This window comes from Antennarius striatus, chromosome 4 (genome assembly GCF_040054535.1).
Source record: "Antennarius striatus isolate MH-2024 chromosome 4, ASM4005453v1, whole genome shotgun sequence".
Classification (NCBI taxonomy): domain Eukaryota; kingdom Metazoa; phylum Chordata; class Actinopteri; order Lophiiformes; family Antennariidae; genus Antennarius; species Antennarius striatus.
Window position 1 is genome coordinate 25146700 of NC_090779.1, and position 22667 is coordinate 25169366.

Below are 22667 nucleotides of genomic sequence, written 5' to 3' on the forward strand. Positions count from 1 at the left end.
TTATTAAATGTTCTCAGGAAAAGACGTAAATCCTGTTAAATACGTGTGTGTGTGTGTGTGTGTGCGTGTGTGTGTGTGTGTGTGTGTGTGTGTGCGCGTGCGCGTTCAGGTATTGATACACTCCTCAACATTATAGCTTATGATTTTCAGCACTTACAGTAACAGTGACTCTTTGGAGCAGCTGTGTTCAAATCCCATCAGCTGCTGATCGGTTCTACTGGATTGAGATGAAATCCGTGGCGTCGCTGAACCAGATTTGTAAAGGAGGGAGCAGCTCCACTCGTGTTTAATCACATCTAATTACATCACAGACTCTTGTCTCATCTGGGCGTTTGATCCCACAGCCTCCCGGTCCGAGCTCTGGAGGCTGGGGGGGGTTCTGATGTGACAAATGGCTGCTGTGACTCTGAGTCACCTACAAGATGGAGCGCCGCTGCAACGGGGACCACAAGCCTTTTCCACACAATTACCCTCAGCCTAAAAATAGAACGCTGCGCCGCACGCGGACACACGATGCAGGGACGAGCGTGAAGCTGCCACCTGAAGCGAGTGTGTTCCACCGATAAGTCCGGGCGCGCGTCACACTCCCCCCTCGTTAGCGACGCGTCTGGCGTTCCAGATGTGGACGCGTCCCACACCAACAACCAGAGCGAGTTCATTACAATAAAAGCCTGATGTGGGTGTGTGTGTGTCGCACCAGGGGGTTCAGGGTAGAGGGTGGTGTCATGAGGGTTCATCTGCAGAGTGTATCAGCCACACACACACACACACACACGATAATCCTGCCAGGATGTGGTGTTTTTCCCGACAGAGACACCCGGCCCTCCGTGTGACGGGAGATGAATTCTGAACGTCTCCAGTTGCGTGAAGCATGACGGCGTGACGAGCCGTAGCTGTAAACACCACGGCGACGGGCGCGTCCCGTTCCCAACGACAGTTCCTTCCCCACGTTTGACAAAACCAAATGTTTCTCGCTCAATCCAGACGTGACGGTGAGATCTGACGCCCCCACACGGCGAGGGTTTGTCTGACAATCTGCAAATCCGCGAGATTTCACCCGATATATGGAGGTTTTGTCCGTGTCTGACAGATTACCATGGCAACCACAGCCAATATTGTCATAGAGTTCCATTAGGAAATTAGCAGTGCCCCAGTAATGGGTGTTATTATCGGACAAACTGGGACGGAACCTGAAAACAGTCCATCAGTGACGCCGTAAGACGACGTGTTTCCAGATCCAGATCTGCGGCGCTGCACCTGATTAGCATTAGCTTAGATGAGTCACAAACAGGTGTGTTGTGAGTTATACGTGCGTTGTCGTGATGATGTCACGTCTTCCTGGTGATGAGGCGTCGTCTCACGGCTGCGCCTCCGTGTCCGTCTGTTCCAGGCGTCCCGCTCCAGCAGCAGGGTGCACAGCTTTGGGAAGAGAGAGCAGTCCATCAAAAGGAATCCCAACGTACCGGTGGTGGTCCGAGGATGGCTGTACAAACAGGTTGGGACACACACACACACACACACACACACACAAGGTGACTTCATCTTCATCACCTTCCTCTCTGGTGGAAGATAACGTGACGAACCCGGCGAGGCGCCGAACGAGTTACCAACGATCACTCCATTCTTCCTCCTTTCTCTTCATCTGTTCTCTTCAGCACTCACTTCCTGTTTGGTACCCTCATCGTTGCCCGGGAGACGTCCTCACCCTCTTTCTCTCCCTCTTTGCAGGACAGCTCCGGGATGCGCCTCTGGAAGAGGAAGTGGTTCGTTTTGGCCGATTTCTGTCTGTTCTATTACAAAGGTGAGTGTTTGTTTGACTCCCTGTCGTCTTCATGTGTTGCTTTCTTGTCGTTGGAACTCCTGAATGTTTCTTAAGTAAATAATGAGTTTGCAGCTGAATAGAACAAACACAATGGAACAGAAGAACAAACTAACAGTAGAACAAACGAGGGAGCTGTCGTTTAGTTTGACGACTCAAAGCGGATCTTAAAGTTAACTGAAAACCGCTGCAGGGCTCCGCTGTCAGGAGAAATAAGTGGTGGAATATGTATGACTACACACACACTCTCACACACACACACACCAGCAGATCTTCTTCACTGGGTTGCAGCTCAAATGCATGGAAAGATGTGGAGGCACACATCCATCCCTCCCCCTCCGTCTCGTTGGGGACACGCTCCTCCGCCTCCTCGCCTCGGCAGAAGGATGGAACCGGTTGTCGTCTCTCCGTCGTTCTCTCAGTTCAGAGGTTTCAACGTGGAAACGATCCGTCTGGGTCCGGCACCGCCGTCCCCCCGTCCCCCCTCTGTCTGCTGGTTTTTACTCAGACATCAAACCTCCATGAGGTGCTTCCTCCTACCTTCGTTCAGCAGACTCCAGGAGGTGAAGCAGCTTGGAGTTTAAAAGTTTTCAGTTTAAGGAGAAGAATGTTGCACTAAACACAAAGTCAGTCAAAGGAGGAAACAATAAATTTACTAAATCTGAAACATTCTCCTCCCTGAGGGATAAATAAAGTTATACTCTACATTCAGCCAGAACTTTCTCTAATTTAGTCCAATTAATAAAAATCCACAATGAACTTGGGAACCAGACCGACAAAACGAAAGCATCTTCAGCAGATGATTTATGAACTCTGCAGATTAACTGATAAAAAAAAGAAGATATTTCTTCTCTGCTGCCTTAAATAAATCATGACAAGCTTCTAAATCAGAGACGTGTTTTAGATGCTTTTGGCGGCGGTTCGAAACTTTCCTGTTGTTTTTTCTCCTTCTTATTTCTTTCACGGCCAAATCGATTTGGTCCAGTAAGATGGGGGGGTTTCTTTTTTCTCAGATCCTCAGTATGGATAAGAAAATTTAAAAAAAAAAATCAGTTCCCAAAATCCTTCTTGTGCCGCTGGACGTTATCTCACGTGTCGGTCTGAGGCTGAGCGTCCACCACCGAGGGGACGTCGACTCCAAAAGTCCTTGAATTATTTTTAACCAATTGCCCCTTTAATCCACAGCCTGCCTTATCAGCTCTCAGCCAAACACACACACACACACACACACACACACACACACACATATTTTTATATCATTATTAAATTCTACATGGCGGTAATGGTTTCGTATGCGCTCACACTTCATTGCAGCACACTGGCACAATGTTGACGTGTATTTTTAGACGTGTGAAGTCGTTTCGGTGGATTTGAGTTCCTCCAGCGGTGTGTTGTTAGAGCCATCCATTCTTCAAATGACTTCAGACTTCAGGTTAAATTAGAAGAAAGACAAGAATGTGTGTTTGCCATGACCTCACTGAATGGGGGGGGTGAGTGTGTATGAGGGGGGGTGGCACAATGGAATGGCGGCTGGCTGCCATCTGAAGCGCTTTCGCTCGGTGACACTCAGATACCAGAGCGGTCATTTACTGTTTGGCAGAACACCAGAGAACGCCGGACGTGAGTGTTGTGATACCGGAGGCAGGCAGCGACGGAGTTAGTGGCTGATGAGTGATATTTATTCTCCTGCTATTTCCTTTCCTCACCCTCCTCACCCTGATTATCTACTCCCTCTCCTCCCCCGCTCCTCCCTCCATCTCCTCCTCGGCCTGCAGACAGCAGAGAGGAGTCAGTTCTCGGCAGTATTCCTCTGCCCAGCTACGTCATTTCACCCGTGGGGCCTGAAGACCACATCAGCCGCAAGTATGCCTTCAAGGTACGTCGTTTTTATTTTACGGACAGAAGCCAATTGAATTATTGATCATTTGCATTGAACACCCCCACGTAAACGTAAAGTTAGCGTTAAAGGAGCTGGACTGTTTTTCCTCATGCTTTTAAAACTTTAGTTTAACTCTAAACATTTGAACCTGTTTTAAATCTATCATTAAGATTTAATCTTACATTTGAAATCCTTGATATATTTGAGATTTAAGATACTTCAGATTTAATCTTAAATTCTTAATCTTCCAATCCAATCCACGTTATTTCTTATTTATTTCTTTACAGTATTTCCCCTTTACTCACGGTTAATGTGTCCCAGGACCACACGCAAAAAACAAAATTCCACGATAGAGCGACAAACTATTTATCTTATTATTTACGTTAATTTAAACATTTGTGAACCCTCCCCATACTGATATGAAACCACCTTTTATCTGTTTTACCTTTTCCACACTCTGATAGACTATTCAAAGCACTTTGGTATTAAATAAGAGTGTTTTTTTAATGCACGGAAGTACTTTGCGTACTTCCAGATGCTGTCAGCCAATAGCATGCTCGAACCACATGCTCGAACCACATGCTCGTATCACATGACTACCTACTACAAATCCGTGATGTAGTGAAGCCGTGCATCTTGAAGCACAAATAAGTGAGGGATTACTGTATTTATTTTATTTATTACACAATTTAAATAAAACTACAACCCTGTTCTAAGAGTCTCTTGAGATGGTCATTAGATGGAACAGCTGATTTGGTGTCATGTGACCGATCAATAATGTGAAGCATCATTTATGAATGAACGTGTCGTTAGCCCCTCCCACCAAAACGTACGTCTTTATCAACCAATCAAACGAGCGTCGTCACGGTTTCACCCCCTTACACTAGACACGTGTCTGGGCCGCCCAGGTTCTGGGGGAGGAACACGAGCGTGTGAACGTTTATTACCCCCCCCCCCCCATGACCGATGCACACCCGTAAACACGGCAGGGCGGAGACGAGTGATGCTCGGGGTGTTGTGAGGTGTCACACACGCCGCCTGACATCATCAGGAAGGACCGCCGGCTGTGATTGATCAGGCACCGACAGCTTCACTTTCAATGCACAGCTAGTAATCTTGCGGGGGCCGTCCGACCAGATGCCTGCTCTGAAGCTCGCCTTCTAACATTTAACGGTTGTCAGGCGTCGCCTTCCAGCAGCTGCCCAGCGGATGCAGTGATTACAGGAAATTAGGGACAACATGCACAAGATCAGTTAATAAATGGATCAATATCCTCCTGCATCCGTAACCGGACCCCAAACACACACACACACACACACATACACACACACACACACCCCAGCCTCCATTAAGCTCCATGCGAGCGCTCGCCACCTGTTGTAGCGGCGTTTATTACCATGAATGTCTGCCAGTGTCGTTAATGAGGAAGACACGCTATTCTGGAACGGAGCCGCCGCTCCCCCAAGTCTTTTTTAGCCAACGCAACACGTGTGGAGTGAAGTGGCAGACGCACCATGTGACCACACACCATGTGACCACGCACTACTGAGGCGTGCACGCTATTTATAGACCACACTGGAGTAGGTGTAAACAAAGCGTATATTTCACACACACACACACACACACACACACACACACACACACACACACACACACACACACACACACACACACACACACACACATACATAAAAGGCTTTGATGAAAGTATTCAAACTCATTAAAGTGAATTACTGTCGTAGGTTTCTTATTCTTTAAACCTCGATGCCGACCTCCAGCCGACCTCTCACCTCACTGAAGCGGGTGTGACATCACGGAGGTGTGAGGTCACGGGGTCGCGCTTCACACCCACCCCCAGGCTGCTTGTAACCCCACTCTGCACCCACTGACCAAATCACTCAATACATATCATGAAACTCAGCCATCGAGCTCTGACAGCCCCCCCCCCCCCACCTTTTCACCGAATCCTTTTCCCCTCTCTTGTTCTGATTGGCTGGCTGCCCGACTGGGACTCCCTGAGAGCGTGTCGCGTCGTCCGGTGCCGGCCGTCCCATAAATAGGTACCCTCTCCTGTGCTCCCAGCTGTGCGCCGTACGCCCCTGTGGTCACCGTTGGTGTGGTTTTTTATTTCCTGTTTGGGTCCAGATGCGTCAGAATATACAGCTGCTGCGTATATTCCCCTGTTGGTTGCATGTTTGGAGAATAACACGTCCTCGTGGCTGATGTGGCTGTTTTATTTTTCTGTCTTAACTCCCCTTCTCGTCCATTTTTTGCCCTTGGCTCTTCCTCTCTCTCCGTCTCACCCCATCATCTCAATAAAAACAATCCTTGGCTTCTCTGGCGTGGGGCTGATCATTCATCTGTGTGCCGCTCTCGCTACCCCACCCCCCCTCCCAGTCTGTGGCGTGTTCTGTACCAGCATGCAGGTTTGTGGTGGCGTGGAGAAAAGCTTCATTCTGTTGGGATCCCATCCCACCTCACACTTCCTGCTCCCGGAGCCACGAGCCGGAAGCTGGAGGAGATGCTTCCACGTGACCCCCCCCCCGTCACTGAGACGGATTTTTAACCCGAAGCGAGCGCCGCGTAGGGAAGCTTGTATTCAGACAAGACAGTGCTAAGAAACACTGAAGGGTTTTTTAGGCTAATTTAAATGTCCATTAGGAGGTTTTTCAGTGTAAATTCAATTTCTGCAGCTGCAAATCGAAGAGAATGGACCTTATCAAGAGCCTCATGGCGCTCTGGCTGCTGGGTTTAATCTTTATGAGCACAATGACTCTTAAAATAGTGTCTGGATAAAGAGTGTGTGTGTTTGTGTGTGTGTGTGTGTGTGTGTGTGTGGTGCTGATACTATTGTGAGGTTCTCTGAGTGAAAGGAGTGAGTGATATTTTTCAGTTGGTGGGAAAAGAAAGATGATGGAGAGAGAACACAGAAATAAAAGGAAGCGATTAGGGCTGGAAAAGAAAGGCGAATAAAGACAGGAAGTAATAGGTGGAGAGGAAGGGCGCAAAGAGGCGGAGCCAGAGGGAAGGAAGAGAAAGAACTGGCGAGAGGGGCTGTGTGTGTGTTTTTCTGTAAAGTGTTGTTCTAAAAAGGTATCAGAGGGAAAACGCCCTGAAAACTGCCCCCAACGCCCACACAAACAGATCCCCCACACCCCACATACACACACACACACACACACACACACACACACACACACACACACACACACACACACACACACACCCAGAGAAGGGGGCTTAGCTTTGTGTGGATTCATTGTTAGTGTGTCAGTCATCAACTCGCAGCTAGATGACCCACTCAGCATTCCTGCGTGTTGTTGTAGAGCACTGATGGTGAGCATTGTGTGTGTGTGTGTGTGTGTGTGCGCGCGTGTGTGTTAGTGTTTGTGTGTGTGTGATGCAGCTCACATTGAACTTGAAGGGCATTTAAATATACAAAGTGTTAGAGGTGACATTGGTGTGTACTTGTAACCTTGTGACGTGAACCCTGTGGTTAAAATTACTGTAGCTCAGACTAGTGTGTGTGTGTGTGTGTGTGTGTGTGTGTGTGTGTGTGTGTGTGTGTGTGTGTGTGTGTGTGTGTGTGTGTGTGTGTGTGTGTGTGTGTGTGTTGCACATGCATGCCCAACATCTCTGCACGTGCCTGAGCATCTGAGTGGCGGTGCAGCGGTCATGATGGTGGGCGAGCCGCCGTGTTTTGACAGCTGCTTCCTGGCGAAGCTGTTCCTCCTTCGCTCGGGATCGTCAGGGTGTTTTCTGGACGCGTTTGCCAGACGCGCTTTTAAGACGAGTGGCCGCTAAAGTTTCTGTGCCTGTTTCCTGTCCTCTTATGCACACAAACATCTCCTTTCCTGACGCTGACAGGCTGACCGCGCTCTGATTGGTCCACATCTGTTGTTTTCCTATCGGTGACCCCGCGGTCGGTCAAAGAGTTGCAGGCTTTCATTTGGACAGAGCCGCAGCTGTTTCAGCGGATCTGAAAGCCTTCAAGGAGACAGAAAAGCTGCATCTATTGACTAAGAGCAAGAACAGCCGATGACATCACTCAATCCAACAGGAAGGTCAAAGTTCAACGTTCCAGAGTCGAGGTATAACTTAAACAACATGCAGATCAACAGCTTTACAAACAGGTGTTTAAGACCGGATCTCGTTCTTTCCGCGTGTTGGTGGATGGATACGACATCAGTGAGACCGGATCTCGTTCTTTCCGCGTGTTGGCGGATGGATACAACATCAGTGAGACCGGATCTCGTTCTTTCCGCGTGTTGGTGGATGGATACAACATCAGTGAGACCGGATCTCGTTCTTTCCGCGTGTTGGCGGATGGATACGACATCAGTGAGACCGGATCTCGTTCTTTCCGCGTGTTGGTGGATGGATACAACATCAGTGAGACCGGATCTCGTTCTTTACCACGTGTTGGTGGATGGATACGACATCAGTGAGACCGGATCACGTTCTTTCCGCGTGTTGGTGGATGGATACGACATCAGTGAGACTGGATCTCGTTCTTTACCACGTGATGGTGGATGGATACGACATCAGTGAGACCGGATCTCGTTTCTTTACCGCGTGTTGGTGGATGGATACGACATCAGTGAGACTGGATCTCGTTCTTTACCACGTGTTGGCGGATGGATACGACATCAGTGAGACCGGATCACGTTCTTTCCGCGTGTTGGTGGATGGATACGACATCAGTGAGACTGGATCTCGTTCTTTACCACGTGTTGGTGGATGGATACGACATCAGTGAGACTGGATCTCGTTCTTTACCACGTGTTGGTGGATGGATACGACATCAGTGAGACCGGATCACGTTCTTTCCGCGTGTTGGTGGATGGATACGACATCAGTGAGACTGGATCTCGTTCTTTACCACGTGTTGGCGGATGGATACAACATCAGTGAGACCAGATCTCGTTCTTTACCGCGTGTTGGTGGATGGATACGACATCAGTGAGACCGGATCACGTTCTTTCCGCGTGTTGGTGGATGGATACGACATCAGTGAGACCGGATCTAGTTCTCGTTGGTGGAGTAAAGACGTAGCTCGTGTGTTCTTGTGACTTTTGTGTTTGTTATCATTCTTTATCATTGTTTATGTAACTTATATATAATTAATTATGCACAGGTAAAGTCTGCACGTCTATTGGTTGATAAAAATATGTTGGGTTTTTTATACTTTAGGGGGTTTGTGCCTTTTTTACAAGACTGGAACGGATTAAAATGATTTTACTTATTTTAAACGTTTGACTTATGATTTCAGTCACGGGACAGATTAAACTCGTATCTCAAGGTTCTACTTTGCTCTGGTAATAACAGTTCATCTACTCAGTCAGTACATCTAATATGATCAATTGCACTAGGATGGTATTAAAGCAAACAGACAGTGACCCCTTTTGTACATCAGGTGTAACTGGGTTCACACAAAGATCTTTGAATTCTTTTTATTAAAGCAGCAAAGGAGGCTCTTATGCAGACATTATCAGGGCAGTGATGCATACAAAGGTCCGCTCATCCCTGCCAGCTATCACCAAAAAGAAGCCAATTCACAAGGTTATCTGGATGAGTGAAGTGAGCCTCGCAATCAACTCCCCCGTCTTAAAATATGCATCAGGATCAGGGTCAAGTAGACGTTCAAGCACGGAGCAGAAATGATTTCTCAAGTATTTGTGGCGCAGCGGGCGCCTCAGGAACGAGCTCATTTCTGCAGGAGGCAACTTATCAGGCTGTTGGGAAAGCTGGAGGGATGTCGCTATGGGAACGTTTGTTTGATTGTGTTTGTGTCTGAATCGGAACGCCGGGGTTTATTCTCTCACAAGACAGCGAGGGTGAAAGTCTGGGTGCTGATCAGCTACACGAGCCCGTGTGGCGTTTTGTGTGTTTTTGCGCTGCAAACAAGAAGCAAGAAGCGCAATATTTATGACCGCACAAGAATAACAAGGACGAGAAAAGAAAAGAAATCAGTGTGAAGTGACTGAGCCGCAGTTGAATCCAACTCCAAACTTGACGCCGACTTATTATCCTGTGTTCATTATTCATTGGATGAATTAGGGTTGGGAAGATTTAGGGCTTAATTGCTTTTCATTTGCATGCATCTGTTGGAGAGTGGCTTCTCTCGTTTGTCTCCCGGTCCAGCGCCGAGACGCTGAATGAAGGAAGGAAGGAAGGAAAGGAGGAAGAAGGACTTTTATAGAGCTGAGTGGAGTGCAGCTCCGCCTAACGGGGCCTCTAATAACCCCAATTACACACAAACATATCTTCATCAGGGACAGAAATACTCACCGTCCTCCGGTTATTATTGATGCAGCGTCCAACAATTATCGGTTCGCTTCAGATGTTTTCCCATCCTGTGGATTGTTATCCAATTATGATATGACTGACTTCACAAGGAGATAATTTTATCACAAGTAAAAAAAAAAAAAAGCAAAAATAGGAACATGAGACATTGTGATCTCTAACAGCTCTCATGTCGGATGTTTGCGGTTCATAACCTCAGGAGAACCAGAAGAAGCACCGACGGCTCTGATTCTCCTTCAGACGGACAAAACCGTCGACCTGCTCCTCATATCAGACGGATTCTTTTCCTGTTTGCGGACGCAGAGAAAACAACTGAAATCTTATCATTTTATCGACAGTTTGGTGCATCGAGGGTTAATCTGAGACTTCAAAACCATCGTCACTCTAGATTATTTCCATTTATCCGTCGTTACCGTACGGAAACTTTTACATCTTCAAAGCACCAAAAAAAGTTTTTCTCTCCGGCAGCCGTCAGTAAAATCTGTCCACATCCTTAAATCTCCTCCCCAGTGATGAAACGGGACAGATGCGTTTGGCAGTCGCACCCCAAACCTAATAAAATCATCTCTTTACTGCTGACACAAAGAAATATCCATCTTCAGCCTGAACGCGCCCGTCGTGGGTTTAGAGTACAATAATTACCTCGTCAGCGTGAGGAATCGACTCCGGCTTTGCAGAAACCGTCGTAACCGATAGAAGCGATTTATTTTATTCTAAGCTAGAGAAACGACTGCGTCTGATTGTTTGTAGTTAATTACCTTTATTTATTTATTTTTCTTTCGTGAGGAGGCCTTGGGAATTTTTTCTGACATCTTCTGTTTTCCATCCTGCTGAAGAATCCTTTCCCCTCATTGGTCCAAAGTTGTGGCTTTGCTGGTTGTAAGTTGTGTCTGTTCTTCTTCTGTGGTTTCCCCTCATTGGCTCTCCTTGTTTCGGTCCGTGCCTGATGTCGTCCCTCTTATTGGATAGCATGATCTGTTTGACCGACGCACCACCTCCTCCGACCCCCCCACCCCCACCCAGACGCTCACCCGGCCTCTTCTCTCTCCCGTAGGCTAGCCACACCGGTATGCGCTCTTACATTTACAAGCAGAGCACTGTGATTGGCTCGCAGGCGGAGCACACTGGGATGCGAACGTATTACTTCAGCGCCGACACCCAGGAGGACATGAACACGTGGCTGAAGGCGATGAACCAGGCCACGCTGATGCAGCATCACAGCAGCGCGCTGGTCAGGTGCGAACACACACACACACACACACACACACACACGCGTGTCGGATCGAGAACGCCGTTCTGTTTGTTTGTCTCTGTTGTCGTGACAACTCGATATCTGCTCTCCACAGACCGTCGGACAGCTTGGAGAAGTTCAACACGCTCCAGCAACACGCTGTCCCTCAGACCAACCACGTCAACCACAGGACCCGGGCCCCGGACTCCAGGGCCCGACCCGTCGTCCACGAGGTCCTCCTGGAGCCCATCCACCGCGAGGCGGACGAGTGCTGCAGCTTCCACAAAGAGTCCCCCTCCGGCCTGCTGGGGGAGCACTCCCTCATGGAAATGGACACGCACACGTCCCTCCCCTCCCCCTCCAACCCGGCATCGTCCGCCTTCCCCCCGCTGGACCACGTGTCGACCTCGGCGCCCGAGTCCAGGGTCCCGTCCCGGGCGCCGTCGCGATCTGCCTCGACGCTGCCGTCCAGCGTTTGCACCAGGAACGGCCTGGTGTCCACGCCCAGCCCCATCCTGGAGCCCAATGGGATCGCAGCGGGGACGTACCAGCGCGCCCCGGCCCCGTCCCCCTCTGACACGCAAAAGGTGCACCGGAGGAGCACGCTGGAGCAGGTGGAGCAGTGGGTGCAGGTGCAGAAGGGCGACCCCAAGGGGTGAGGACGTGTCATGACATGAATAGATTTATTCTCACAAAAAAAAATTAAATCCTGTTTGTCAACAATTGTTGTCATGGCGATCTTGTTTGTTCACTCGACAGCCCCCCATCCAGAGAGAACACCCTCCCCCGGCGCACGCCCCCCACCCAGCACAAGTTTGCGTCCGCTGACGCCCACCAGACTCTGCCGAGGACCCCCCGACAGAGCCCCCCGCCTGCCCGCCTGGGTGAGTACAAGTACGCCCAGGACCGCCTCAGCCACTTCCGCCTCACCCCCGAGCAGGGGGGGCCGGGCCCCAACGCCGTGTGGCAGCTGTACGAGTGGCAGCAGCGCCACCAGTTCCGTCACGGCAGCCCCACCGCCCCGCTCTACACACCGGCCCCCGACTACCCCTTTGGACCCCGTCCTCCGTCCACCGTGCCCCCCACCTCGTCCTCGGCCGTCAGGTCCGAAGGGGCCCCTCGCTGTGTGTCGGTGCCGCCTTCATCTGCAGACATCCCTCCGCCGGGGCCGCCGCCCGGAGCCAGCAGGACCCTCTCGCCCACACGGAGGCCCCACACGCCGGCCGAGCGGGTGACGGTCCGGCCCGTGGGCAACAGGTCGGTGGTGGACGCCCCCTTCATGATCTCCCCCCGCAGGAGCAAATCCCAGCTGTTCAAGGTGAGAACGTCTGGCAGAAGGAGAACAAACTCGCTACAACCACCGAGAGTAACGTTAGCTGTGCCGGCTAACTGATAGCACGCGTTGGTGGTAGATCGATCCTGGACCAGGTCATAGTCAGAACCCTTTGCAGTCAAACCCATTAATGCTGGGATAAAATTAGAATTTAGGAAACTCTCATGGGCCTCGAGGTGCTTTTAGGTATCGGGTGAGGACGCGCCATCTTAGCCGCCGTTAGCCGTCGTTAGCCGCTGCCGGATTGAAATTAAAAACCGCAGTCAACACGTTGAACTTAAATAAGGGGGGTAGGAGTGAATTTACAATAATGCACTTCAAGATGCACGACTCCACTGCATCGCGGATTTTTATTAGGTCGTCACGTGACACCGTACACGCCTCCTATTGGCTGACAGCATCCGGAAGAAGAGACTCACCGAGACGCACTTCCGTGTATTAAAGAAACACTTTTCTTTCATTCCAAAGTGCTTTAAACAGTCTATCAGAGTGTGGGAAAGGTGATACAGATAGAAGGTGGTTTATTATCAGTATGGGGGGGGTTCATAAATGTTTAAATTACCGTAAATAAAATTAATAGTTTGTCGTTATATCACGGAATTTCGTTTTTCACCAGTGGTTCCTGGAACGCATTAGCCGTGGGTAACGGGGGGTTACTGATTCTACTGCTGTCGCTAGCTACCTTAGTTTTAATGATCCATTCAGAGTCTATGAAGCGTTTGACCAAAGGGACATCAGAACAAAATATTAGATGCTAATTAGCTTTCAGGACACGTTGATTTTTTTTTTCATTGTTTTCTAACAGCTCAGTTGGACAAATTTGACATTCGTGAACCAGATATCAAAGTAAATTTGCAAATAATCTATAAACTAATGTTCATATCCGGCGTTAAATTACCCGACACATGAATTCCAACAGGACCAATTATCTGACAAGTATTCAACTGTGTGCAGAAATAGAAAAGAGTGAAAACGGGCCGGGATGCATGGAGAATAAACGCCGTCACCGACTCAGCACCGTGTGGATGACAGCGTATGATTGGTTGTCAGCGCATGGCTTGTTTAAAATTAATTCCATTTTGCTTGTTGTTTGTTCTCCTCTAAAGATCGACTAATTAATGCGCTTTTCCAGCGTCAAGTGTCAAATATGAGGAGCGGCGTTTTCTTACCCAGAGCGGCGTCAGGCGTTCTGATGGCGCCGGGTTGGAACTGTGCTCCAGTGAACAGAGGAATGGGTTCACCCCCCCGGGACGCCATGACAGACGTCCTCCAGGCATTCAGCACGATTAGCTCGACTGGAACGACAATCAGTCAAAAAAAATAAACTGTAACCGCGCTGTAAAAGCACAAATGCGCCACTCTGAGGGATCACAATTACACTTCCATGCAAATGTTTTTTCTTCGAATTTGTGATAACAGTTAAAACTCATTAGCGTTTGTTTGAATACGGTGTAAAAACACACACTCACACGCAAATTTCCAGCTACTCCCACACAACTTTGTGTTTGCTCAGGGATCATCTGATGGGGGGTTTTTTATTCCACAGGTGAAACATCCTGTTCTCTGTCCGTTAGCGACGCTGCGGTGGACGATTCTCCTGCATCCTGATTATTTCTGTGTGTTCCGCTTTTTGTTTTTCTCCTCCTGCCTCCAGGCTGAGTTCAGAATGTGTTTGTCTGTGTGTTTGTCAGGCTGCTACTGTCGAGAGACGGTCGCTGCCGCCGTCGGGTTACATCACACACACCGTCAGCGCTCCCAGCCTCCACGGCAAAACGGTACGTCTCACCAACAGGAACAGGAAATAAATCTCTAGAATAGGTGTGCCTTTCAGTGTTAGAGGTCTAAAATGAAGTGTGATGCATTGGTTCTACATCAGTAATATTCCCCCAACCAAACTTTTTCAAGAGGGCGTCTGCGGCTGAACATTCTGGAGGCGTTTCCTCTCGTTCGTGTCTTCCTGTCACAAAACAAAGCAGCTGCTAGCGCCGCGTGGTCAGGGTTTACATCTCTGACGGTTGGCGTGACGTTGATTGATGTCCTGTGTGTGTGGGGGCGGGGTGGGGGTCGACAGCCCGAGGAGCTCACCCTGTTCCTCATTCAGCTGCGCCGGCATCGGGCCAAGATGGCCGCCGTACGCCAGCAGACGTTAGCGCAGCTCCAGCGGCTCAACGGCGCCACGGAGCCTTTCTACCGCAGCCCGGTCCCCGCCGCCGATAGCACCAGCCCCCTACTCAGCTCCGCCCCCTCTCCTGTGAGCCAATCCGCTCCCCTGGGGTATTTCAACTCCCAGGTGGGGGCACACCCCCGTCGACACGCCTGCCTGCCCACCCCCTCATCTCCAGGCTTGGTAGAGGTTGCCACGGTTCCCCGGTTGGTCAAACATATTTCGGCAACTTCTTTTTTTCCCTTCCCACATTATAATTTAAGGTGGATTGATGGATTCTAATCCTTCTGAGGACGCGATTTTGGGTTCCGCCAACACTTTCCATCCTTTTCACGTCGCTGCCAGGCTAGCTAGTCGAGCACAGATGCTCAAAGATGCTTTATGTGACCTGTTATCTCATTGGCTGTCAGCTCTTTGTAACCCCGTGTTCACTCGCGGGTTATCGATGAGATTCTCTTATCGTAAGCTGCTGCAACTTCTATGTCTTCCTCTGATTCGCCATCCTCTGTTACGTAACCGGATCCGTCGTCATGACGATAAATTCATGATTACAAGTTTGAATTTCAGTGAAAATCTCCGCCAGACCGTCTCTCAGCCCTCCCTGTTGAAAAACATTACTGACGTCTTGATGGCAGCCAATGAGTTAAAGATCTAATAAATGCCGTTTCCTTCAGTTTCCCGTCACGTTTCTTTGAGTCCGCTGGTTGATGGATTCTAATCCTTCTGAGGAGTCCAACACTTCCCATCCCTTCTCTCGTGTCGCCGCCATGCTAGGTAGTCGAGCACAGATGCTCAGAGATGCTTTACATATTACTACATCACTGTACACACAGCCAGTGGCAACCTCTACCCATAAGCCCCCATTCCCTGGCGGTGTGACGTTGGGCCGCGATCACAGAACCATCTCCCTGTTTCTCCATGTGCTGCTGCTGGCTGGTCGGCTTCCATACCGTGCTTCTAGTGATGCTGTCCATAGCATGTTCCGCTAACTCCTCGCGGTCCACACGCCTCCCCATGCTTTGGCTAACCGGCTGGTTGTGGGTGTTTTGGCCCCCCCGTTTGGTTATCGTGGTTTTTTTGGCCATACCATAATAAGTCTGTCTCCTGTGGAGTGATGGATCTGGTCTTGCTGCGATAGAAGAAAATCTGTTTGGTGTTTGTTTGTTTGTGCATGTTGTCAGACACACACACACACAGACACACACACACACACACACACACACACACACACACACACGTCACATGACCCAATGACTCTTTAGCGTTAGGTTCATGTTCACATACAGTGATTTAATTTATTCATGTTGCCACAAACCAGTAACCCCCCCTCACGTGTCCGCCCCCCTCCAGGCTGACGACACCTACATGCAGCTGAAGAAGGACTTGGAGTATTTGGACCTGAAGGTAAGACCTGGAGCCGGACACGTCCCCCTGACCCCTGACCCCTGGAGGTGTGTGATCTCCTGCGTAGCTCAGGTGTTTCTGCGTCTCCAGCTCACACTAACACACCGTTTCCAACCTGTTCTAACGCGTTGGCGCTGCTTAACTGACAGCCAGAGAGATGAAACCGATCCTGTGTGCTCTGAGGAGCTCCTGGCCGCCCTGTTGTGACTGCGGTTCTGTGTCTTTTGTGATTCTGACTCCCAGATCAGAGCTCTAGAGCCCCTGATCCTCGCAGTTCACAGTTTACTACTGCACTGCACTGCTGGGCCTCTCAGGCCTCTAATGAACGTAAGCTCTATGTGTGTGTGTCTGTGTGAGTGTGTGTCTGTGTGTGTGTGTGTCCAGTGTCTGTACAACCTTTATTCCACAAAAAGATGGGACACAACTTTCCCCTTCTCCATGTTCTGCTCCATTAAAGATGCCAAACAGAACATTTAAGTGGTGCTCTATTCACTGACATTGACGTCACCCTCCCTCCAATAAATTCACACACACATTTCCTGTTGACGTTCTTTTATACATTTAAACAATGTTAGTTTTGCAACAATTTATACATTTACATATATTTTGCATGTAAAATTGATATTTTTACATTTTTAAAGCGGGCTGGGTTGTCCCTCCCCTTCTTACGCTGGTTGTATTTGATCTTTTAACGCTAAATTCTCACGCTGGACTTTAATTTGTTGTCTTAGAACCAGCTTCAGAATCAGGGTTGTACTTAAAAACGTGTCTCTGACTCTGTGTGCATTTATGCATGAGTATGATGTTAGGCTTCAGTGTTGTACCATGTGTGTAAGTGTGTGTGAGTGTGTGTGTGTGAGTGTGTGTGTGTGTGTGTGTAGACAGTCAGTGTTCTGGTCCATCCCACTGCTTCCAACCCTGCATTCAGCTTGAATGGCATCAACCGTATCTTCTGCCCATGTGACCCTTGACCTCCCCCCTCTGCCTTGCGGTAGTGGTTACCGTGGTGATGTTTCCTAGGCATGGGATGGCTCGGCAGTGCATGTGTCGTGGCTGTGGCCCCGGTGGTTGAAAAGCCAGCTGCTTCTACCATCGTGTGTGAACCGCTGCGCCTCCTAGCGATGACACAGGGCTCCGCTCAGCGCCTCCCTCCTCCGGCTGGCTATCAGTGAAACCTAGGGATGAATCTGGATTTTTTTGGACCCTGGAGGGAATCTTTGCTCATGAAATCCACTATTTTATATGGAGAGAACATGTCATACTCAGGTTTTATGGAGAAAGTGATTCGTTCAGGCCTTCAAAGTCTCCTAGCCGTCATGTTCTTCATGGTCGGAGCTGATTTTGTGGGCGAAACCTGACTTGTTTTGCTGCACACAAGCCAGAGGAGCCTCCTCACAGCCTCCTAATAGTGAGAGTTTGATAGCTGGACTCTGTGTTCTTTACTGTTTCCATCAGCGCCGCTGCTCCGACGTTCACGTCTGACTTTCCTGTTTAACTGACATTTACAAACGTCTATTTCTGCTCTTTCTAGGTGGCAGGAAGTCAGACGCTGAAGGAGACGGGGAAGCCGGTCAAGGTCGCCGAAAGTGACGTGGATGTAAGTCTGAGAGGAATTACTGTTTAACAGCAAGGTTTCTCTCTCTGTTCGTTTTTATGGAGCAAACAAGCATTTAGAATTTTTATACAAATCTGGATTTTGCAGTTCAAAGGGTCAGAAACTGCGTAAATGTCGTAACTTGTTTTGGTCGATCCAGAAAATTTGCTGTGATTTTTCCGTCTAATGACTTCCAGGTTGATTTTTCTCAGATGGAGCTTCATGTGCAACAGCTTAAACAATTTATGAGATTGTTGCTGGCAATGAATATTTGATTAGCTCCAACAACAACATCTCAGTGGAGACAAAATCTGGATTAATAATTCATTTGGAGGCGTATGAAAGGAAGGCCGGAGTGTAAAAAAACCGCAGCCGTTCTCACATCACACCCTTCATTCACAGCCGTTTTACATGAGTGTTGTGTTGCTGCTGCGCCGCGGGACAACGAGGTGTCCAAACCTTCGCCTTGACGTGTGCAGGGTGTGATCTGTGATTAATTACCGGGGATTAAAACCTCCCCGACGCCGTAATTAAAAGTGTCATCTGGGTTAAACCCACTCGTGGTAATTACATCCAAATGAGAGCAGGGGAATTACTGGACTGTGAATACTAAGTGTGACCACCCTGCACACACACACACACACACACACGCACACGCACACGCACACGCACACACACGTAGACAAAGAGGGGTCAGCATAAAGACACACACTTCCATCTGTGAGTGGGGTTCCAGTCTCTCCTGTGTCGCCCCCTGCAGGTGAAGTTGAGTCGTTTGTGTGAGCAGGACAGGATCCTGAAGGACCTGGAGGGGAGGATCAGTTCCCTGAAGGAGGACAAGGTAGGCCCCCCCCTCCGCGGGTGGTTTCAGTTCTGGACCCATCGGTCATGATTTCAGTGATCACAATCGTTCAGGGAATTCTCATGAAGTGGAATTTTAAAAGTTCTGAGATTCTGACTGTTTTTCTGCTGTAAAGCTAAAATATTTCATATCAGACAGCCCAGAATTAAAAAGGATTCTGGACTGAAGGACTGAGGTCCAATAGAAACGTTTAAAACGTTAAAATTAATTCAGAGTGTGCATTAAAGCCTGAGAGTGGTGGTGGGAGCATGCTGCCCCCTGGAGGCGGGTGGTGTGAACGACTACCACCTGCTGGCTGGTCCACAGTGTTCATCAGTGTGTTCATCAGTGTGTTCATCAGTGTGTTCATCAGTGTGTTCATCAGTGTGTTCATCAGTGTGTTCATCAGTGTGTTCATCAGTGTTCCTCGGCTCGTCCCCTTCAGGACAAGCTGGAGAGCGTCCTGGACCTGTCCCACCAGCAGATGGAGCAGTACCAGCAGCAGCCCAGCCACACCCACAAGATCGCCCTCCAGCAGAGGCTCCTGCAGGAAGACCTGGTGACCATCAGGGCCCAGATATCACGGCTGTCCACCGTACGTGTGTGTGTGTGTGTGTGTGTGAGGGTGTGTGTGTGTGTGTGTGTGTGTGTGTGTGTGTCTGAGGGTGTGTGTGTGTGTGTGTGAGGGTGTGTGTGTCTTGCAGGCAGACCTCAACACTTTTGTGCGTGTGTGTGTGTGTGTGTGTGTGTGTGTGTGTGTGTGTGTGTGTGTGTGTGTGTGTGTGTGTGTGTGTGTAGGACATGTCTCTGGCCTGGGACGAGTACAGCAGGCTGGAGAGGTCGGTGGACCAGTTGAGGTCGACCCTTCAGGCTCACATGAACCAAAGCTCCGCCTCTCAGGTGAGACCTGCTGTGTCAGCAGCTTCACCTCCAGCTGATTGGTCAGAGACATCATGAGACACGCCCACCTGCACCCGCCCACCCTACCCAAAAAACCTGGGAAATTACTCAAATAATTGAGAGCTTGATGCTCCCATTATTTCAGCATGTGGAATGGACGCCTGAGGCCACTGATGGTCTATATGGTTAGGGTTAGGACGGGGGTCAGGGTTACATTAAGGGTAAGGGTTTGGGATAGGTTAAGTTTTGGTTAGGTGTAGGCTAGGATTAAAGTTAGGATTAGGGCTAAATTTAGGAGTATGTTTAGGGTGAAGGTTAGAGCTGAGGTTGGGGTTCATGTTTCATTCTTTAAACAAGTCTGAACAGTGCTATAATTAATTTTAAGTTAATAGAAGTTTATTGGGCGACGCATGAAAAATTATAGTAAAAACTAATTAAAATGTTAAAATGTAATAAAATTCTTCTTCTATATAATCAGTGAACTTGTTAAATTCTGCAGCAAGAGAAAAGTGTGATGAAGCGTGAGCTGTGGCGGATCGAGGACGTGATGGCGGGACTGAGTGCCAACAAAGCCAACTACAAGATCACCATCGACTCGGTCCAGAACCCAGGTGGGTAACCATGGCAACAGCATACGTTACCCGCGGTAACTCTTACGTGTCTTCCGTCAGTTTGACTGTGGGTCGCGTTTCCACTTCTGTGCTTCTACTCGTCCCACCAGAGAGGAAACTAGTGCCTTCGGTGTCCGACCCGGCAGTGCCTTCTAGCCCGGAGGTCCGGCCCCCTCCCCGCACCTCATTTCCCAGAATCCTCTCCCACACTTTGCCTCACAGTGCCGTGCCAAAATGGGTGAGTTATCGCTTGATTTCATCCAGTTGGAGCCGTCCAATAGCGTTTCTAAACCACCAAACCCTTCTCAGACTGAGGATGCCGCCCCACCCAGGCCGCCGCTGCCTCGCCTCTACGACTACGAGGAAACCCCCCCTGTGGTGCCCCCTCTTCCTAAAGAGGCGTCGGTTATCCGCCATACGTCAGTGCGTGGGCTGAAACGCCAATCGGATGAGAGGAGGAGGGACCGGGACATCGGACAGTACGCCGTCAACGGAGACTGTAAGGTATGATGTCATCCTTCACGACCGGCCCCTCGTCTCCACTGAGGTGTGGTGTTGGTCGGCGTGACGACATGCTTGTCTTCCTCACTGGTCTCAGGCTGACTTGCGGTCCTACTTAAGCGAACCAGAACTTCCAGGAAGAAGCCCCCACCCGGGCGCCGGGTCGGACGTGGACTACCAGTGTTTCCAGAACAAAGGTGAACTCTGATGAAAGTTCATTTATTTCCCTTCAGACCATCAGAAGCTTTAAATTTGAACAGTGTTGTTCCAAACTGGTGCAGGATCCTCGTCCCAACAGAACCAGTCCATCTCTATCGCGTCCTACGTCACCCTGAGGAGGGGCCCAGGGGCCTCCGGAGCCAGGGTGAGTCAGGACATCGATGGGGGAGTCAGATCACACCTCAGGGTGTGATTTAAACGTTTCGTTTCCATCTCCTTCTTTTCCATCCTCACCTCCTTCTCCATCCCAGCCGGAACGACCCAAGAGTGCCTTGGAGCGTCTGTCGTCCCCCACAGAAGCCCCCCCCCAGCTCCAGAGCAGTCAGCCCCGGGGGCGGATGACCGCGGAGGAGCAGCTGGAGCGGATGAAGCGCCACCAGAGGGCGCTGGTCCGCGAGCGCAAGAGGAACCTCAGCCAGGGCGAACGCTCCAACTCCACCGTCGGCGCTCAGCGCTCCACCTCCACCTCCAGGCTGCCCTCAGACACCCCCACCCCAGTATGTTACCCCCCACCCCCGTGCAGCAGCAGCAGACACAGGGAGCACCACCACTGCTGCAGCGCGCCCCTCCAGCCCCCAGCGTCATAATAGCCTAGCAGGAATGCTAACACCCTGGCGCTTTCTGCTTTGTGCAACCAGTGGTTGGTGACGTTAGCCGTTAGCACTAACAAGCTAAAAGGACAGGACTGACCGCGGCTAGCCTGCTAGCCTGCTAGCCTGCTAGCCAGCTAGCTTGGGTTGCTTTCAGTGCAGTGGCAGACAAGATGAGCACAGGGGCTTCTGGGAATGCTTGTCCAGTTGTGGACTGGCACAGCGTCACTTCCTGTTTACTTTATCTTTTTTTTTTTTTTTTTTAAAGCTTCAGGGGTCGCTTTAACCCCTTGTGTCCACTGCCCCCCAACCCCCCCACCCCCAATGGGACCTCACTGACGCAATTCTGAATGTAAATCCATGAGAGAAGGGGAGGGAAAGGCGTCCGACTGCCTTCTGTCCTCTGTTTCCACCACCGTCACGTAGAGAAGAGCCCATTAACCAACATCCACACGTGTGCTGGTGCACTTTTATTTATTTACTGAGCGATATTTTCAGTATACAGTTGTACAGGTATATTTTCTAGAGTTTTGGTATCTAGAGCCTATAGAGGGAATGTTGGGGAAAAAGGACAAATATGTATCCAGGTGTTCGAAACGCAGAAAGACAAACTAGTGGTGAACATCGTGATCACGCATCCCTTCTGTCTTTCTTTTTAAATGAAATCAAAGTGCCTTGTTTTGATGATGGATTTGGTTTGAATCTCAGACGCAGTCGTGAGCTTTAAGGTTGAGCTGATTTTTAACCCCCCCCCCTGCAGGAATACTTTGACATTCAAAACGACGTCCTCTAGCTTGTCCCTCGGTGTCCTTAGCTTTAGTGGAGAATGCTAACAGCCCTAACGTGCAGGGGTGAAAACAGTAATAGTTAGATTTTAAATGTCAAAGTCTTCCATCGAGAGCGCAAATAATAACGACCAGTTTATTGTAACTACAAACTACATCTCCCACAAGTCCTTGCAACCACCTGTCCCTGTATCTGTGAGCAATACATAGACTGAAATCTGCTGCTCCATCATCACCGTTACAGAACAACGCCGCGTTTAATGAGTTTACATCCTGTGGTTCAGGCCACCAGCGGGTTTTTGTGGTTTGACTGGTTTGAATGTGATTTTTGCCAAAACTAAATCGGGGAATAGAGTGTGTGCTCACATCAGAGTGCTTTTAAGTGGCCTATATGCTGTGCTGTTTTATGCATCGTAATAATAAAGGACAGCTGCAATGCAATAGAACAATAAAGACGAGTGTGTGCTGGGAGTGGATCGGTTTGTGGTGG

At 49.6% G+C, this 22667-nt stretch overlaps 1 protein-coding gene across 9 annotated transcripts in view; it reads left to right on the forward strand.

The window, feature by feature from the left end:
- LOC137593880 (pleckstrin homology domain-containing family A member 7-like) overlaps positions 1-22667 on the forward strand; it is a 62258-nt gene that overhangs the window by 35754 nt on the left and 3837 nt on the right. For 4 of the 9 annotated variants that reach the window (XM_068312957.1, XM_068312960.1, XM_068312958.1 and 1 more), the window contains 19 exons: positions 1391-1495; positions 1729-1801; positions 3595-3695; positions 11059-11240; positions 11351-11890; positions 11995-12553; positions 14260-14343; positions 14640-14858; positions 16083-16136; positions 17668-17733; positions 18491-18571; positions 19017-19166; positions 19370-19471; positions 19971-20082; positions 20193-20320; positions 20392-20586; positions 20681-20780; positions 20865-20947; positions 21054-21299. In XM_068312957.1, the coding sequence (XP_068169058.1) occupies positions 1391-1495; positions 1729-1801; positions 3595-3695; positions 11059-11240; positions 11351-11890; positions 11995-12553; positions 14260-14343; positions 14640-14858; positions 16083-16136; positions 17668-17733; positions 18491-18571; positions 19017-19166; positions 19370-19471; positions 19971-20082; positions 20193-20320; positions 20392-20586; positions 20681-20780; positions 20865-20947; positions 21054-21299 (3180 nt within the window). Of the gene's footprint in view, positions 1-1390; positions 1496-1728; positions 1802-3594; positions 3696-7585; positions 7790-11058; positions 11241-11350; positions 11891-11994; positions 12554-14259; positions 14344-14639; positions 14859-16082; positions 16137-17667; positions 17734-18490; positions 18572-19016; positions 19167-19369; positions 19472-19970; positions 20083-20192; positions 20321-20391; positions 20587-20680; positions 20781-20864; positions 20948-21053; positions 21300-22667 lie in introns of those variants that run through there. The other 5 variants (XM_068312959.1, XM_068312966.1, XM_068312961.1 and 2 more) reach the window with 5 other exon arrangements.